At 34.0% G+C, this 20758-nt stretch overlaps 1 protein-coding gene and 1 pseudogene across 1 annotated transcript; one reads left to right on the forward strand and one right to left on the reverse strand.

Annotated features, from left to right (window-relative positions):
* Window positions 1–11370: 11370 nt before the first annotated feature.
* Window positions 11371–12951, reverse strand: LOC131057680 (aspartyl protease AED3-like). The gene has a single exon (XM_059218181.1). It carries the CDS (start codon window positions 12939–12941, stop codon window positions 11511–11513), a length of 1431 nt encoding a protein of 476 aa, XP_059074164.1. The 5' UTR covers window positions 12942–12951; the 3' UTR covers window positions 11371–11510.
* Window positions 12952–18964: 6013 nt separating this feature from the next.
* On the forward strand, window positions 18965–20548 carry LOC131057683 (aspartyl protease AED3-like; annotated as a pseudogene).
* The last annotated feature ends 210 nt before the right edge of the window (window positions 20549–20758 follow it).

Genomic DNA, 20758 nt, shown 5'->3' on the forward strand with positions numbered 1-20758 from the left:
TCAGACAAGAAGTTGAGGGTAGAAATAAAGAGGGTCATGTAATGACTTGGAAGAAAATAAAGATAAAAAAGTGAATCAAGAATGAAATTTGTGGATGCAACTCACAAGGAAGTTGGTTCTGAGAGTGACAAAAGAGAACCAAAAAGTAACCCACTGGATAATCGAATAAGAAATACAAAGATGGAGGTAGAAACAAGGGGGGAGATATATCATTTGGTAATAGGAGGAAGTAAGCAAGGAAACATAAATAAAAAACAAGCATGGAAGGAAACAATAAGGAAAACTAAGACTAAAGAGGATTTAGAATCAGAGGATATAGAGGAAGAGGCGTAAGAATTAGAATCAGAGGATATAGAGGAAGAGGCGTAAGAATTAGAATCAGAGGATATAGAGGAAGAGGCGTAAGAATTAGAATCAGAGGATATAGAGGAAGAGGCGTAAGAATTAGAATATGATGAAGCTGTGATGATAGAATAAAAAATGTTGGAACAAATCTAATCAAGAATCAAGGGTCCTATAATCTTGGAGAAAAGTAAAAGATGAGCAAGTTCAAACAAGTCCAAAATGACTATAGCCTCTTTAGTAGACCAGAAAACGAAGAAAAAGATATCAAGGTTTGGGAAGGAGCTTAACCTCGACCCTAAAGTCAAAGAAAATCATAACATAGAATGTTATGGGCATTAATTCCCCTAGAAAATGGTACCTAATCAAGCACCAAATTGATCAAACAAAAGTAGATGTTTGTCTTCTTCAAGAAACTAAACTAAAGAAAGAGGAATGTGAGAAGAGATTACACAATTGGAAACAATGGAGGGGACATTTTTTTGTCTCAAAGTGGGCTTCAGGGGGATTAGGTATGATTTGGAATCCGATCAAGGTTGATGGAGAAATGATAGAAGACAATAGATGGTGGATCATATTAAAATGTAGAATGTTACAAACCAATGATAGGTTATATATTATAAATGTATATGGTCCAATGCAAACAATGCAGAAAAGAGAATTATGGTTGCATTTAACAAAAATAATTGAAGGCTTCAAGGGTGAGAAAGGAATTATAGCTAGAGATTTCAATGTTACTTTAAACAAGTAGGAAAAATTGGGTGGTCAAAGGAAAATATTTGTGGTCCAATTAGACTTCCAAACTTTCATAGACAATAATCCTCTCAAGGATCTGCAAGAAAGGAATGACATTTTTATATGGAAAAACCGTAGAAAGAGATTCACCAACATAGTAGAAAGACTGGATAGATTATTGAGCATGGGATGTTGGGATAATCAAATGCAATAGTATGAGGTAATAATGCTTCCATACATAGGATCAAAGGTCATTATCTAGTATAGTTATCAACAAAATAGGATGATCACACAACAAGCATTCCTTTCAAGTTTGAAAGAACTAATAGAAAAATAATGGCACGATATAAAGAATGGAGATCAATTATATATATATATATATATATATATATATATATATATATATATATATATATATATATATATATATATATATATATATATATATATATATATATATATATATATATATATATATATATATATATATATATATATATATATATATATATAATGGCACGATATAAAGAATGGAGATCAATTGTATATATATATATATATATATATATATATCAACTAAACAAATATTAAATATATCAAAGTGAAATTAAAAGAATGGAACAAAAATCATTTTAAAAACACATTCCAAGAGAAATCTAGAGTAGAAAAAGAACTATCAAATCTCAATGGGATTATAATTGAAAAGGGAATGGGAGTAGAGGAATTTGAAATAGATAAATTACTAAAGTAAAAGATGAATGAAAAAATGGCAAGTGAAGAATGTCATTACAGACAAAAATCTTGTGAGATATGGCTTAAGGAAGGAGACATAAATACTAAATTCTTCCATAAAATATCAATGGCTAATAAGCAAAGAAATAGATTCATAGACATATATAAAAAATATGGGACGAAGACTCAAACATTAGAGGAGGTTAATAAGGAAGTACTAAATTTTTTTGAAGATACCCTAAATAAGGAAGTACAATTGAATAGGGAGGTCAAAGAGCAATTTTTGGAGGCCATTCCATAGATTGTTACAAAGGACCATAACAAAGAGCTTTATAAAAAGATAAATAAAGATGAAGTCAGAGAAGCAGTATTCCAAATGAACCTAGATAAGGCTCCAGGCCCAAATGCTTTTCCAACAAGTTTTTTCTAGTAGTTTTAGGAAATAGTAGGAGATGACATTTATAAGGTCATGGAGGAGTCAAGAAATTAAAAAACCATACTCGGGGCAATAAAAAACACATTTTTAGCTTTGATCCCTAAAATGAAGGAAGTTTAAGCCATGAGCGACTTTAGACCAATTTCCCTATGCAATACAATGTACAAGATAATCTCCAAAATTATTGCAAATGAATTAAAATTAGTTTTAAATTCGATCATTTTGGGAGAACAAAGTGTCTTTGCTCCATGTAGATCAATTGTTGAAGGCATAATAAATCCTCATGAAGAAATTCATTTCCTGAGGAAAACTAGACAAACAAGTATGATCTTAAAATTAGATGTTCATAAGGTAGACAACTTGGCGGACATAGGATTCTTATATGAAGTCTTACAAATTTTTGGATTTAATAGAGATTGGATATAATGGATCAATAGCCATATCTCATCCCCAAAATTTTTAGTACTTATGAATGGAGCTGCTCATGGTTTCTTTAGCACATAAAGAGGCATTAGGCAAGGTGATCCGATCTTCCCTTTTCTATTCATTATAATAACAGGATTGTTAGGGAGACTCATTAATAACGTCAGATGTAATGGAGATTGGCGAGGTGTAAATGTAGTGACGGTTTTGGAACTTGTGAATAACCAACAATTTGTGGATGATATAATCCTATTTGGGCAATCATGTAGGGGTAAAGAGCTAAGAAAATAAAATGTCTCCTTAATATGTATTGCAATGCTTTCGGAAAATAAATCAATTGGAATGAATTTGAGTTTTTCTTTGTAAGTACTCAACCTAGTCATCAAAGGGTATTGCACAGAATCCTAAATCTGAAAGTTGTTAATTTCCTTGGGAAGTTCTTAGGAACACTAGTTTTTAATGGAATAAATAAAAAAGTTTACTGGGAAAATTTAATTAATAGATATGCAGACAAGATGGGATCATGGAGAGGTAGATGGCTTTTGTTAGCTAGGATATTATTAATGATTAAATCAATATTATTAGCAATGCATGTTTATTCTATGTCATGTCTAAAGATACCGAAGGTAGTAGAGGAGGAATTGATCAAAATCATGAGAAGATTCTTATAGAATGGAAAAAAGTACCAAAATAAAGTCCCACTAATTGCTTGGGACAAAATTTGTGCTCCAAAGGTAGCAAGAGGAACATGCATGAGGAAATTAGTAGTATTCAATATTGCAGAGGGGGAAAAACTAGTTTGGTAGTTGAATAATAAAGGGGATAAAAAGGGGTTAGGTTCCTGAGAAGAAAATATTTAGACAATGATGATCCCATTAGAATATTGACTATAAGAGATCCCCCAAGAGGATTGACTATTTGGAACCACATACTAGAATGCAGGGATATAATATCGAATCATGTAACATGGGAAATTGGAGATGGACGTAGTGCCTCCTTCTGTACTGACTCATGGAATAATTGTGTAACTTTGGAAAATTATCCCAACATGGAGGAAATTGAAAGGGAAACTTCCTAGATGTGGAGGACTAAAGTGAGAGACTGTAGGACAATAATTTTACAAGATGGGACTATTTTATAGAAATGAGAATCACTAGAAGACATATAGGATCCAAGACATCAAAAAGCATTTCTGAAAGTTCTCCTAAAATAAAGAAGTGTGGTGCCAACTAGGGAAATGGATAGGATTAGATGGTGTGGATCTCAAATAGGCTCCTACAAAGTAGAGTTAGGATACAAAATTAAAGAAGTAGTTATAGTTAAAGAAGAATGACCATGTAAATTATTATAGAACTATAGCATCCTAAATTGTACTCCCTTACAATTTGGTTCACATTTGGGCCCTCATCTTAGCGTTGATGTCTCGAAGCTGGATTAGGACCTAATTTTGCTCATACCATTCAATTCTAGCCTTATTTCCACTTTACACATCACATGACCTCTTGGTTGTGACCCTTAAATGGGGTAGGACCAGAGCATGCACCCTAGTCCTTAATGGGACCAGGGTGTGGCACCTTGGTCCTCTTAATTGGGACCTTAATTTTGGCCCCCCTTAATGGTCACAATGATCTAGAGGGAATGTGATCTTCATGTCGGCTTATGTAAAAAAAATTAAGATGTTTTTTGACAGGCAAGTATAAAAGGAGGTTCATCCCTCTCATTTCATCATCATAGGAGAATCATAAGGCATCCAATCAATCCTTATTCAAGCAGTCTATCATTCAAGCATTGAAAGATTCATCATCAAGCATTTCTAGAGATCTTCAAGGCTGCATACTCTTCATTCATCCATTGTGGAGCAACATTACATTATTCATATGCAAGCATGTGTGTGTGATTAGGGTTTTGTCATGTTCATGTCATTTCATAAAACATATGGGGTTACGTTCAAGAAACAAAGCATCATTACCAGTCATTGCAAATCTGAGGTATATCTTTTCACTATTTATTTTTATATTTGCAACATTTCATTCAAGGTTAATTCCTAAATCAGGCTTTGACTTAGGCAAATCCCTATTCCTAACCTATTTCCCCTTCTTTCTGTGTGTAGGAAACAACTACAAAGTTGCGATATTTAGAGTAAGCATTATTTACAGTGATGAATTGATCTCCCATTGGAGTGAGAAAAGTTTGGAGGACTAGGGTGACTGGCACCATGGTCTTAAAATTTTGGAAGCTCTTTTGGGGAAGAGGTCTAAATTTCCTTACATTTCTTAGATCTAGGTTCATGGCTCAATCTGATGACTGTAACATACTATTTTTGTATTTTTCATCTTTATTTCAATATATTTACCCCAATTTCAGCAATTCAATTTATAAAAGAGGTGTAATTAATTCAAATCATCAAAAAACCCAATCTAATCATAATTCTCAGTCGAAATCCTTGCTAGTTTGTGACTATATCTATTGCATTGGAACCCTCTTTTGAATGTGATTGTCCTTAAGTAAAAATTAGTGGTTTTCATACATCTAATGGTGGAAACCCTAATTTTTTACCATTGCAGGAACAAATATTGTCTTCCAAAGGTAGGGGTATTTGCATGGTTGACAATCCAAGGAAAGGTGATCACATAGGATCAAATGGAAAAAGTGGGCATCCAAGGGGCTAGTAGATGTGTATTATACAAAATACAAAATGAAGTAACATACCATATCCTATTGGGTCGCCCCTATGCAAAGAAATGTTGGGACCATTTTTTGGACAAGCTGAACTTTCAATGCCCCAAACCACAAAAATTATTGGGTTTTTTCAAAATCTAGGAAGGAATGAGAAATAAAGGTATGATAGTTTGTGGAAAGTAATACCCTCAATAGTAGTTTGGGAAATATGGAAGGAAATAAACCACATAATATTTCAAGATAAAGAGATATTAGAGAAAAATATCATACAAAAAATTCAAGATCAAATTGTGGAATTGGTCAATGTAGCAATAAGGTATCAAGTGTTAAAGGATAATTTATTCAATTAATGGGATGGTGAAATGAATAGGTAGTTTAGAGGTTTAATTATCCCAAGAATTAGGGAGGAAGAAAGAATATACACTTTTTGATGACTAGAGACAAAGTCAAATGGATACTTTTACATAAAGGATGGATAAAAATCAATTTTGATGGAGCAGTGAAAGGAAATCTAGGTCAAGGTGGTATGGGGTGTATTTCTAGGGATGAAGAATGAAAAATGATAGTAGAAGAATCAATAGCTTTAGGAGAAACTACTAATAATATATCAGAAATCAGAGCAACTTTGCTTGGATTATAGGTTGGATTTAAAATAGGAGTTAGGAAGATCCATTTGGAAGGTGAATCCCTAGTAGTCATCAATGTTATTCAAAAAAATAGTTCGCCTAATTGGTTGATGCAAGATGGCTTAAGCCAATCTAGGAAATAATTAAAAACTTGATGTTTTCAAAGTACGCCATATTTATAGAGAAGGGAACAATACGACAGACAAATTGGCTAAAAATGTAGTTAGAATTTAATGGAAGACATAAATGAATCCATGGAATTAAATGTTAAGCTTAGAGATGTTTAGGATAGCGGAATTACAACTTGTTTGGACATAATGATAAAAAGATCACCATTTAAATTTTAAAATGAAAGATTTTAAATGTGTGAAATAAAATCTATGAATCATACCTGAGTAAGGATAGGAAGGTTCTCCAAGTCAGTGTGTTGGGATAATGTGAAAATATGTGTTTGGATTGCTTGAGTTATGTGTTGTCAACATATTCCTCTATGTATTCCAGTGTTGTAGTCAGATTAAGTGAGTTGTTGTGGATTAAAGGGTTTTGAGATAAGTATCTATAGTTGATTCAGCTCAAGTTTCAGTGGTTCGCATGGTGATTTGATCGAGTTATGAGATTTGGTTTTGCGGTTGGTTTTTCAATTGTTTGGTGTTGATCAATGTTCTATATTTTACTGTGCATTGTAATATCTTTGTTTGTGGATTTGGAAAAGTGTTTGGGATGTTCCGGTGTGTCCTCAATTCAGATGGTTCATGATTTGGAGGTCCGCAGGTGAATCTTTTAGTTTGAAAGTCATTACCGTTAGTGTTCTTGAAGTTCATTATAATGATGATGAATATTCTAGTAAGTGGTGTTGGTGTGGTAATTCATGATTCTTGTGGATGTTTCTAGATCGTGTGCTATTTGTGTTGGTGGTTTGCATTGATCGTTGTGCTTGTTGTTAATGATTTTCCTTGATCTAGTGGTGTTCTTCATGTTTTTCGCCAACATGATGCATGTATCATGTTGCGGATGTTTGAGGCATAATTCTTGGAGGTGTTTCATGTTTGAAGTGTTGATTTAGGTCCATACTCTGTCTTAGCCAACATTGTTTTGGTCCGCATATAATATTGTAGTGGGTATGGTTATATCTTTGTAATTTGTGCTATGTGTTGAGCCAACCTTGAAAGATAAGTTGATGATATGTATAAATAAATGTAATACTAATGTGAGAGAAGTATATGTGTGTGCGAATAATGCTTTGATTTTTTGAAAGTAGTGAAGTAGTGCTAAGAAGTGTGAAGAAGTGCCAAGAGTAGTATGTGTCATGTGCTTAACCAGAACTATAACCAAGCATGCGGAGATGCTATTTTCTTAGTTCATGATCTTCTGGATGTGATCCGAATGTTTTTGTAAGATAGTGAGTCTTCCCAGGGTTGTAGCCCTTTGTTGTTTTTGAGCAGTGAGCTCTAGGTAGTGTTCCTGAATGCATGTGCATTCCTCATTGTAATATTTCATATACTTCTAATAGGGTATCATCATATTATGGGTAGGTTCCCACTGTGGTTTTTCCCTTGATCGGGTTTTCCATGTCAAAAAACTTGGCGTTATGTGTGTTATTGATGTGGTGTTGATTTATGCTTTCATTGTTAATTATTAGATCTAAAATTATGTTTGAGTTAAGAAGATATTTTGAGAGAACTGATTCACCCCCCCCCCCTCTTAGTTTTCTGCCTTGTTGCCAACACAGAGTTGATGTGACAGATTCCAAAAAGGGATTGGTTTTCATAATTATTCTTGAGATGATCTTTGAAAGATAGGATATCATTAATTCAAAAAGGGCCATGAAGAGTAGAGTAATATTTTTAGGAAGATGGAGACACTGAAGAATAGGCTAAAGAAATAGAAGGTAGAGGTTTGGCGTATTGTTTGGTGGAGATAGAATATCTAAATTTAAATGGGAAAATTTGGCGAAAAACCATTAATGAAGGATTGCCAGTGTGGTGGGTATGATCTATCATGGGTCGTTCTTGGGATTTGAAGGAAGAGAAAACATGTTTAAATGATATGAATGAGAGATTTCAATAAACAAAGCTAGGAAATGATAGATAACCTTCTTGAATAAAGGAAGAAGGATGGATTTGTAGAATTAAAAAATCAAAATTGATTTTTGGAAACATCTAGAATATCTTTATTTTGTAAGACAAAAATTGATTTAACTCCTTTGCTTTGGTAATAGTTTTTCTGCAAATAGTGGTATGGAAACTCCAATATGACTGATGGTGACTAGAAGATAGATGGCCTTCATAGGAGAAATTGGAGAAAAGAGACTTAGCATTATTATGAGGTATAAGCACCAAATAGTTTTGTATGCAATGAAATATATGCTAGGGAGGAATTCTTAATGACAAACCATAGGTATTATGTTAATACGAACATCTCTTCAATGTTTTTAGCTATCTCATTAGATTTAGGTATGAGAAAAGATAAGGAAAAAAGGCTATGCAAGTTGGTTTTCAAGGAATAGGTGCTAGTAGGGTTAGATGATGCTTTAAGTAATTATGATAATTTCTGGATTCCTTTTCCTAAGGATTATGACAAAATGAATGAAGAATTGCCAAAACTCCCAATTATTTTGATGGAAAATGTGTTAGGAATTGCATGCAGAAAATATCAATTATATGTAAATAAATATTAAACAAAGGAATGAAAAACACATAAATAATAACAGAGAGCAGACAATTTTAATGTGGTTCACCCAAAGTCAAGATACATCTACCTAATAGAGAGTCTGATATTATTATCCACTAAATCGAACTGATTACAACCAACAATCTCTTGCAACTCAACATCGCTATAAAATGCTTCATAAAACCCTAACCCTTAGCCTTTTTATCAAGACTTATATCCGTTACAAAATCAAGGTTAGAACATGTCAACCAATACAGAAATAAATATCAAAGCCTATAAAATAGTAAAATTAGTTTATCTTTCGTGGGTGCTGCCCCCCCAAAACCCCCGCAAGGTACTACCCTTCACCCCGCCCTGTGACCCTGCAAGGGGCACTGCACCTTGACCTCAATTTGGGGGTGTTGTCCTGAAACCCCTGTTGAATAATTTGGGGAGAAACTGTATCGATAAAATTATGAAAAATTAAACTCCGAGTCTGATTAGGCTCCATATAACAACAAGATGAGGAGAAATACTTGGAAAATAGGCTAGTGGCTTTCAAAAGTTTGGAATTTTTAAATAATTGGATGAAAATAAAAGAAAATGAGAACCCAAATTAGATTTCTACATATATTCGACTAGAAGGTCTATAGGAGTAGATACAGGTGGATGAGTCAGAATTTGTGATCTCCTCAGATGATGATGAGATGATAGGCAAGGAAAGAGGTTATAAGGTTTTTTTGTGAGGGTTTGAGTCATATCTAATATATAGATAGCTTTGAAATAGAATTTTATCAGGATAGTTAATCTCGTATAAGAAGCGCATTCTTTTTTGGTGATCTACTTTGAAGTTTTTTCATAGACTATTATGTAATTATAAAGCATATATGGAATATTAGAGTTCTACTTATGAATACAAAAGGGCTTTAAACTTTGATATTATGCTTTAAATATGAAGTATCTATAGATAATGTTTTAAATTCTCTTTTATCAAAATGGGTGTTGGCCTTTCCAGTAATTTAATTATAAAAAAAATCTCTCTAAATCCTTGTGATGCTTCTTAAGTCTATTTTATTTTTTGAAATGCCCCTTTTATTACAATTCAAAGATTTCAATTTTGAAATTTGTTAGGAGACTTACATTTGGATTTCAATATTTCATGCCCTCATTTAAGATCCCCTTTCTTTTTGGACCTTCCTCTCACCAAGAGAGGATGTTTTAACAACCACCAATATAAAGTGTTGTGAACATGTTAGTCTCGGGTGAAACAATCTAATGAATTGTCCTTATAAAAGTATTATGTTGACAAGAAGCCACAAATGGATCAATGATGACCTAGCCAAAGAGGGGTAGTAGCTTAGTTGGTAGAGAACTATAAAAGAAAATGGAAGGTCCTAGGTTTGAGTCCTAGTTAGTCCATATGAGTTTTAGCTCAACATGCAGTGTCAGAGCTAGGTTAGGAGCCCAAGCACCTACAATGTGGCTTAAAGGGGAGTGTTGTAAATAAGCCACACTCGAATTGATGATGAGTTTTCTGAATAGGGGCCAATAGCTCACTTGGTAGAGAACTCTAGTAGCAAATGTAAGGTGTCAAGTAACAAATCACCTCTATAATCATCATGCACTAGAAAAATTAAGGTCTCATGAATCTATTTAGTGAAGTATAAACTAAAATTTTAATTCCCAAAGAACTATGTACTATCTTACTATCATAATCCTTCTCTTCAATTTTTTATAAATTAGTGACTCAAACTTTTACATTTTGTTACTTGCTCATAATGGTTCAAAATTGGCATGAAATATCATCTTCAACATATTCAATATCTTTATTCATATGAATATCATGTGTAGTGAACGCAGAAGGTATAAAATATTGATCATTATATTTATATATTGTTGTCAAATAATAATTATAAAAATTATAATACATCATTATGTTCTTAATGTTTAGGTGTTTTTAAGCTACATGTTTCTTCAATATCATATGTATATGATACATTGCGATAAAGATACACTCTATAATTATGTAAAAGGAACATAATAGAAAATCATAAATGATCCAAAAGATATTTTGCATGGGCACCCAAAAGGGGCGCATAATCATTATATGCATAGATATGACCATTATATTGGTTAAGGAAGGACTACTCTAAAGTAAAACGCAACCATGTTATGAGATAAAAATATTCTAGGACCATATATGAAAGCACATGACAAAGCACAAAATGATGGATAATAAGCTTACTAACTTTTTTATCTACCAAAACCAATAATGCATTAATTAATATGTCATCATCATTTATGTTTTAAAAATATAAAAATAAAATGATCTAACAAAAAACATCACGATCTTATATTCTATTTTTATTGTATCATAAATTTTATAAAAAGATGAACATTAGAAATTTCATAAACCAAAGCATAATGAAATTGATATCCATCATATATATCATGTAATTATGAGATATGAAATGATATTAATATAATTTTTGTAAATTAAATCATCAATATCCCATAATCTAAAAAAAAAATATAAAATAAGACTACTAATATGTTGTCACACATTTATAGATTCCTCTATACAATAGCATTTGTTTATGATAGAGAAAAATATCAACTATCACAAGAAGATAAAAGAGTGCTTGTTTGGTTAGCAAATAATTAAGAGAGACAACACACCTACATTACTATCTTAGACAATTTAAATAAATGCCTCATGAAAAATATCTGTAAAGATATTTTATATATAAATTAAAATTAAGATATATGCGGTAGTTAAGGTTGAAATAACACCGTACTTGTACTACATTATTACAGTATTATAGTAGAGCAGAGTGGATATTACAGGCGATAATACCGTGAATAAACACAACTCAGCAAACAAACTACTAAGCACCGCAGTTTTCACTAGCGATTCCAAGTCTAGACCCTGCGACATCGTGCACAATTCGAAACTTCTGCTGCTGATAGTTCCCAAATATGGAAAGTACATCGTCTTCCCCGCCCGGAGGGAGGGCGAAAGCAAGGCATAGCACGGAGCCGTCCTCATTCCCAGGCCATAACGTGTTTTCCAACGGCAGAGCCAAGTCCAGACCATCGTCAAAGTGCAACGTGATGACAGGAAACTCCACCTCGCCTGACGGTTTGTTGTAGCACGTATCAAAACTCTCTGTGGGACTAGCCAAACTCAGACTAGAAAGCTGACGGCGGAAAGAATCTCGCATCGCATTGTAAGCGGGCTCCACTAGTCGAGTGATAACTGTTCCCGAATCAATGATTGTTCCTCTTCCCGTCGACTGATCCAATGTCAAGGTTCCTGCTGGGATGGAAACAAGCTCATCTCCCACAGAGATTCCGTTTAACCCCACATAATAAAAGTAAGGGTACCTAGCGTTGGACAAGAGGGGCGTGAACTTCAAGCCCGAAGCAGAAAGAGCCCCTTTCCCCAGCAGGAGAGACCCCGTGAAAGCAGAGGAGAAGAGTGAGGGAAGGCAATAAGAGAACGTACTGTCATATAACGTGGCCGTCTGAGAAATGAAGGAGAGAGATTCCTTCCCAAACCCAACCAAACCGGGAAACGACAAGCTCTGGATGACTCCGCTCACCGCATTCGCACATCCGAAGACAAAATCCTCAACCGTCTGAGAGCCCACAGACAGCGTCTCAGAGGACAATATCTCGTCCACCTCTGATTGGTCGCCGTAGCGCAGAGGAAGGCTACAGTTAACATTATTATCGTTGTTCGAACAGAAGTCCGGACTTTGACACTGCTGAGAAGCGCAGGTGAGATACTTATACGTTGACGACTTGCCTGGCTCGAACAATTGGAGCCCACTTGAGCAACTTGAGCAGGGGTTGCAGGGAATCCAGGTGATGTAGCTGCCGGTATCGAGGACAGTGTAGAAGGTCTGCGCAGGCATGCCGAAACCCAGCTTGATAATGTAGTTTCCCGTGTTGATGGCATGCCCCGACGCCAAAGGGAGGTCCGCGTCCTCTTGGGGATTAACCATACTCTTGCCGGCGCTCCATCCCCCTTTCACCATTGCTCTGTAGCGCTGGGTGTCGCCTTTGATTGACTCAGATATCGCCGTCCACCATGATGAATTGGGGAGGCGGAATGGAGAACACTTGCCGTGAATGTGCATCACACTCAAGCTTGATGTTTCCGATTCAAGCGCAGAGCAGTTCTTGTTATCCTCTTCTTCCTTCCATTTGAATGATGCAAGGTTTACTCTCCCAGCCTTACTGTTTTCTGCCCACACACAAACAAGTAATAAAAAAGACACTTGGACGGAGCATAGATACTTTGTCATTGTCATACGACTTTGAGCAGCACAGGCACTGGTGAAAGCATTCACAAGATGGCCTTATTTATAGATGTATAAAGCACAAACTACCAAACAATCGACGGATTGCATTTCGTCTCGAGTTTCTGTGGTAGTTGTTCGCTTCATTTTGCTTGGTTCACTTTTACTCTTAGGTAGATTTCAGAAACTATTAGTTGAATTGTCGGCGCGGTAGGATTTCGTCTCACGTAAAGGAAACTCTGAAAGGTGTTGGTAGAAGACTGAATTTAATGCTTGTGTCCGTCTTCCGCGTCATGTGGAATCAGAAATTTCTTTTTCTTGGTCGCCAACCACTTCATCATTAGGTTTTTTTCAAATATCACCGGTAGAATCAACCGTTGATCCTATTGTTTTTTCGGTTCTACTCTTAGGTGTACCTCTTCTTCTATTCTTTTTTTCATATTGTATTATTATTTTTTATTAATACAAAATTAAATAAGATATATTCATTAGGAAAAAATATATCATTTTAGCTAATTAATTATCTAAATACAAGTTAATGTATAATAATTGAAATGAATGTGATACTAGCATATATATATATATGCAATCAATAGAAACAATAATATTTAGATATTTATTCATATAAAGAAATTAATCATTCTTTAATTTTTTTTATGTTACACTAACTTCTTAGCATGGACACTCTATAACAACCTATAAAATAAAGAAAAGACTTACACTGAGTAGCTTATATCAAACAGGTGAAATGCACATAAATATGAAGTTGCTTCAATTGTCTATGAAAAATGAAAGTAGAAAAAACAAGAGGTTACAAAGTTTTCTTATATAAAAAATGATATAGTGATACTCCACTTAATGAAAAACTATAATATGCCACATTTAGTATTACATTGTAATGTGAAACCATACAATTGTGAAAGAAAACACAATATGACACACTTTGTACAACCATGTAGTGTGATTGCAAACAATGTGAAAATGTGTGATTGAGCTCTACTTAATTGTGGGATATATCACAAGTACATTAATGATAATACATCCCTATCTCTTTACTTACATTCATAGTATGCAAGAAACTAGAGGAAAAGGGAAATGATGCATGATAAGCCATGTGAAAATATGTAATGATTACAATCACATGCAAGAAAATAATAAGTTTTAAATACTAGTCATGTAAGAACACAAAGTATGTAAGCATGAAAACACATAGGATGTCAATGATTATCAAGGAACAATTGCACTCTAAATGAAAAACTCTTAAAGGAAAAACATAGCTCTAAAAGTTAATTATAAATCATATAAGTGTATAAAGAATGCAATCAAATGAAAATATAGTCATATAAACACAAATAAGTAAGATAATTACATAAATTTACATGCACTGATAAAGAATCAAAATGACTAAGGATCATAAGCATAAAGACATAAACATGTTATATAGAAGAAATAACTATATGAAATTTTAAGATCATAGTTTCAAAAATTATATGTAAATAAGTTAAATAGGAGAACATTAAAAAGTGGGAAAGATGAAACATAAACACAGAAAGAATACAAACCAAGTATGCTTAGAAACTAATAAGTAGAATATAAAAGTAAAATACTTGACACATAAAGAAAGAATAGGTTAAAAAAACAAAAATGACATATAAATTAAGCTCCCACATTAAGGAAAAAAAATTATTTATCTCAATATAAAAGTTGAAGTGAGATCACAAAAAACAAGGTAGAAAAATTTTTGTCAAAATGTAATAAAAAATTTATGAAAAAAAAAATACAAACAAAAAATTATAAATATAGAATGTACAAGAATGTTAATGAATCACAGAACAAATCTTAGAGGATCATCCTCCAAAGAATCATCCTCTTCCCAATTTTTCTATCATATCTTCCTCCAAAGTTTGGTATAATAAACATTTTTTTTTTCTTGATGAATTTGATAGTGATGCATGTCTAAATTTACGAAATACAAACTTACCTCTTATCTTTCCCTTTTTCTTTCTTTGTTGTAATAATTTTATCTATAGATGACATAAATATTTTTCCCTATCGTAAGGAAGTTCCTTGCAAGCAAGAAGATAACTGTCCAAATTGAAATAACTCAAATGCATGAATGGTTCATATTAATCTCTTCTAAATATTACAACACTACCTCCATGAACATACTTTATATAATGATAAACAATAAAAGCTATACCATTCATATGTTCCCACTAAAATCCACCCAATAGCTTGCGTGGAACTTATATGAAGCTTGGATGACATGACACAAGATATTTACTTCTTTATATCCAATCTTAAGATATAATGTGAGATATTCCATAGTATGAATTAATATTTCATTAGTCATTTTTGAAATAAATTCATAATTAGCATATGAGAGTGAATTTATATAATTATAAATTTAATATTTTCTTATTTATATATATTGTACTTATTATTAGGATTAGTAAATGATTATGTTTCATATCTTACAAATAATCCATTATATTTTTAATATCATTTGTACTTTAATTAAAATTGAATTATTTTTTTAATTTGTATCTATATTTTGAACTATATTTAACATAAATTTGAAATTTGAAATTTATTTATCATTGAAAAGAATCTATACTAGTTAAGTAGGCTTACACATGAAAAAGAATCTATACTAGTTAAGTAGTCTTGCATTATAAATATTGGTCAAAATAGACTCATAGTTGAACACATAAATATAAGAATATTATATTAAAAAAGTGTGTGTGTGTATGTATTCCGTGATTAAAAAAACTTGTGGATAGATAAGTGTCCATTTTTTATTTTTTTTAAATGGAGGTCTTACGATATTCCATGTAATAGCTATATGTTGGTGAAGTTAGCTCACATGACTATAAGTCCCGCTCCCCTAGAATAATTGAAAAAGTTTTGAATTTTTCCTTTAAAAGTGTAATTGTATAAATTATGAATTTTATAAATTCTTGTTGTTTGAGTTTCAATTTGACTTTGACTTCCTACTAAATTTTTGTGTACTTTCTTGTCTAATTGTTTGATATTAACTCTCTTTAAACACTTTGTATTCAAATTGTATCTTTTACTACTCACCATATTTTATGAATAGTGTATTATTATTTTTTATATGAAAACTAATTAAAAGTATATTTGTCATATATTCAATTATATATTTATTTATTTAATACTAATACAATTATGTACGCAAAAAATTGGGCGAATCCACAACCTTTCTATAAATATATTGGTGTGATAGCCAAAGACATCAAGTTGGGAGGTTAAATATTTGAGGTGTGAGGAGAAGCAAAGGGCAATTTCAATGGAGCTTCCCATTCATATGATTGTGAGTAAGAGGCAAATGGCATTCATTGGAGAAATCAAGGATAGAAGAATGAAAGAGGTGTTGATTCATTCTCATAGTCTGGTGGCGCAACCAATAATGAGGATTCTGGGTGGGGAGTTCATCTTCACTTCCCACAAATATAGAGTCAACACAAAAATTCCTACAGTGTTTTTAGCTACGCTCCTTCATGTGGGTGAGTCCAAGGATGTCGTGATGCATTGTCATGTCAGAAAATCTTCAAAAAGGAGATTCTTGGAAACTTGGACAAGGTCATGGACAACATTAGTGATGAAATGACAATTCCTTACCCTAAGGATTATAAGGTCATCATCTGAGATGGGAAGACAGTGCCACACCTTCCCATTTTGGTGATTGAGGATGCAAGGGCCTTTGAAGCTAGGAAAGCGGGTATCAAATGCAATGTGATCTTCTTGATGAAGCTCTACTGAATGAGGAACAATGAAAGGGATCATTGGATTCACAACTACATGAGAGTGGATGGGATCAATACTAACAATGAGGAAGAACAGTCTGAGATAAAGGTGGATGGTATTACGTCAATTTTTTAGGAGAAAGGACTAAGACCAAGCAACATGGATGTGGCACACCCTAACTTTCATCTCCCAGGTGACAAGGACAAAAAAATGGTCATGAATTAGCATGCTTTGATGTTTTTTATATTTTTCAAAATGCATTTCGAATAGTAGGGGAGTAGTCCTCTTTGGCCCCTATATATATATATATATAATTCCTTAGATAGTTTTATATTTACTTATGGGATATAGCTAGACAAAGGCCTTTTGTATAGAATTTTGGGTGTCTAATTAGGTTGGTCTTGCGGGTGGTAAATTATGTATATTTACCAGTCTGGATGTCGGGGTTAGTTTGAAGTTTTTAAATGTTATTAGCAGTTATCCAGAACACTACTATACTCCTATGCATATTGTATCACTCTTTTATAGTATAATATAAATTCTCGAAGGCTTCAGCCCCTTGTTGATAAAAAAAAAATACTAATTCTACTATGTGAAGGGATGCCATTCAAGATAGATTCGATTAACCTATCAATAAATTGAAAACAAAAAGCCTCATTAATAAATAATGGATCATGATCGTAAAATGAATGTTCGTACAACTACATCTCTAAAGGATAATTAAAAAAATCATAAAATATTCACTTACTATTAACCTTACTAATTTCATATTGTGTTTCTATGTGTCCTTCTCCTTTGCTTGCTATTAACCTTCCTAATTTCATCTTTTGTTTCTATGTTTCCTTTTCCTTTGTAGTCTTCTATGAGGCCTATTATGTTCACTAAAGATGTTTCCTTTTCCTTTGCAGTCTTCTATGAGGCCTATTATGTTCACTAGATTTGTAATTTGAGGCATGTAAGTTTGAATAAAAAGAAATTAACATTCTAATTTAAATTTTATTTTTTTCATATTTTTTGTATTAGTTATCATAAGTTGACTTGGTACATATTTTTGTGAGTTATTATTATATTATTCTATTTAAACATACTAATGTGTCATTAATTCACATGGAAAATAAATGTAGAAAATATGGTTGAATAAGGAGAAATTGCTATTAAGCATGCTTCATTTTCTAAAGGACAACAAATCTTCATCCATATCATTTATATTAATCCATTTACACATTTTTGAATATTGACATTAGATATTCACTGAATGATGTAAAGCTGACCATACTCCACCTAATGTGTTGACTTAGAAGAAGTTGAACGTATAAGTCTTGTGATTTCATCAAATGTGTTTGTAAACACCACTTTGACATATTAAGACATATGGACAGCAAAGGTGAGAAACCTTTGTGCACACATTCTGTCAATTCCTTTCCATTCAACTATGTTTATTCTCATGCATCAAATCAAAGACATGATGCTCAAGTTCCAACTCATGAGACAAAGATTTAAATTACAATAATTTTTAAGATTGTATAAAGATTACTTAACATATTTTTTGTTGAAAGTATTTTTTGCAAATGATTCTAACATGATATTGAATTTTTTGCATCATTGCTTTCAAACATTAATATATCTATCCTCTCTATTCAATTTTTAAGTATTCATTACATATTTATTGACTCAACTAATTTAATATAAAAATATTCTTTAAATAAAATTAATATAATAATAAACAATTAAAACTTTTTTCATAATCTAAATTATAATTAATAGTAATGAATTGATTGGTTGATTGAGTGATAATGTCTAATAATTTAGTAACTAGTGTGAAATGAAAATGATTGTTCACATGCTAAGATGCACCAATACATAAAATATTATGTATGAAAAGTAATTTATATATTGATATATCCTAGAAGGTGGATAGCCATTTCTGTGTGAAATATCTCCCCAGCCCTTATGTCAGAAACGGCTTAAGTCAAATATTGAAAGGAAAGTGGTTGGCGAGGAAGGAAAACTAAAATTCTAATTGCGCGAAATGCGGGCATAACTTGTGGAAAATTGTGAAGCGAACAAATTGCGTCCATATATTGAAGTCAAGTCATTTAAGAAGCAGAGACGACGACTCAATTGCGTACATAAATTGAAGTCTATATGGAGGAGTCAAGTCAACTAGAAGGGGACGCGGAAGCCAATGGGATCGACAAGTTAAGCGATAGTTTATTACACGTCTATAAATACGGCCATCTTGATGATATTTTCATCTGAGACCTGTGCTTGCCAAAGACGACAATGGCAAAGCGTATATGCTCAGTCCTAGTGTCTTTTCTATTACTTGTTTGTGTGTGGGCAGAAAGCAGTAAGGTTGCCAGAGTAAACCTTGCGTCATTCAAATGGAAAGATGCAGAGGATAACAAGAACTGCTCTGCGCTTGAATCGGAAACATCAAGCTTGAGTGTGATGCACATTCACGGCAAGTGTTCTCCATTCCGCCTCCCCAATTCATCATGGTGGACGGCGATATCTGAGTTAATCAAAGGCGACACCCAGCGCTACAGAGCAATGGTGAAAGGGTGATGGAGCGCCGGCAAGAGTATGGTTAATCCCCAAGAAGACGCAAACATCCCGTTGGCCTCGGGGCAGGCCATCAACACGGGAAACTACATTATCAAGCTGGGTTTCGGCACGCCTGCGCAGAGCTTCTACACTGTCCTCGATACTGGCAGCGATGTCGCCTGAATACCCTGCAATCCCTGCTCCGGTTGCTCAAGTGAGCAATTCGAGCCATCCAAGTCGTCCACGTATAAGTATCTCACCTGCGCTTCTCAGCAGTGTCAGAGTCTAGGCGTCTGTTCGAACAATGATAACAATGTCAACTGTCGTCGTACTCAAGGGTACGGCGACAAGTCAAAGGTGGAGGAGCTCATTTCGTCTGAGACGCTAACTGTAGGCTCTCAGCCGGTGGAGGATTTTGTCTTCGGATGTGCGAGTTCGGCGAGTGGAATCATCCAGAGCTCGCCCGGTTTGGTTGGGTTTGGGAGGGACCCTGTCTCTTTCGTTTCTCAGACGGCCACGTTATATGACAGTACGTTCTCTTATTGCCTTCCTTCCCTTGGCTCCTCTGCTTTCACGGGATCTCTCATGCTGGGGAAAGGGGCTCTATCTGTGCAGGGCATGCAGTTCACGCCCCTCTTGTCCAACGCTAGGTACCCTTCCTTCTATTATGTGGGGCTAAACGGAATCTCTGTGGGAGGAGAGCCTGTTTCCATCCCAGAGGGGACCTTCACCTTCGACAACTCAACGGGAAGAGGGACTATCATAGATTCGGGAACAGTTATCACTCGGCTAGTGGAGCCCGCTTACAATGCCATGAGAGATTCTTTCCGCCGTCAGCTCTCCAATCTGACTCGGGCTAGTCCCACAGATTTCTTTGATACGTGCTACAACAAACCATCCGGCGATAGTATGAACTTTCCTGTCATTACGTTGCATTTTGACGATAGTCTGGACATGAGTCTTCCCATGGAAAACAGTTTATACCCCGGGAATGAGGATGGCTCCGTGTTATGCCTTGCTTTCGCTCTCCCTCTGGATGGGTATGGCGATGTATTGCCAATATTTGGGAACTATCAGCAGCAGAATTTTCGAATGGTGCACGACGTCCCAGGATCCAGACTTGGAATCGCTAGAGAGAACTGCAATGGTAAGTAGTATGCTTGTTGAGTGATGTTTATTCACCGTATCATCGCCTATAATACCTTTCCCAATATCCACTCTGCTTCGCCATCTCACATGCTGTAACGCTGTAATAATGTAGTAAAATGACGTTGTAATAAGCACGCTCGCATATATCCGAGAGGTGTAAGGTACAGTTTTATTGTTTTAAAGTATACTAGTAATATAGATATATTAAAAATATTTACTAGCAATTGTAATTTGGTGTGCAATGGGTACGTCGAAGAGGTGTGGAATGTCAAATTAGGAAACATTTGGTCTATTTTTTTTGCATATATTGGTGTATTACATGAGGTCAATTGGCAAGGCATTTAGAAAATGATGTTGTTTGTTCA

Source organism: Cryptomeria japonica, chromosome 3 (genome assembly GCF_030272615.1).
Source record: "Cryptomeria japonica chromosome 3, Sugi_1.0, whole genome shotgun sequence".
Classification (NCBI taxonomy): Eukaryota; Viridiplantae; Streptophyta; class Pinopsida; order Cupressales; family Cupressaceae; genus Cryptomeria; species Cryptomeria japonica.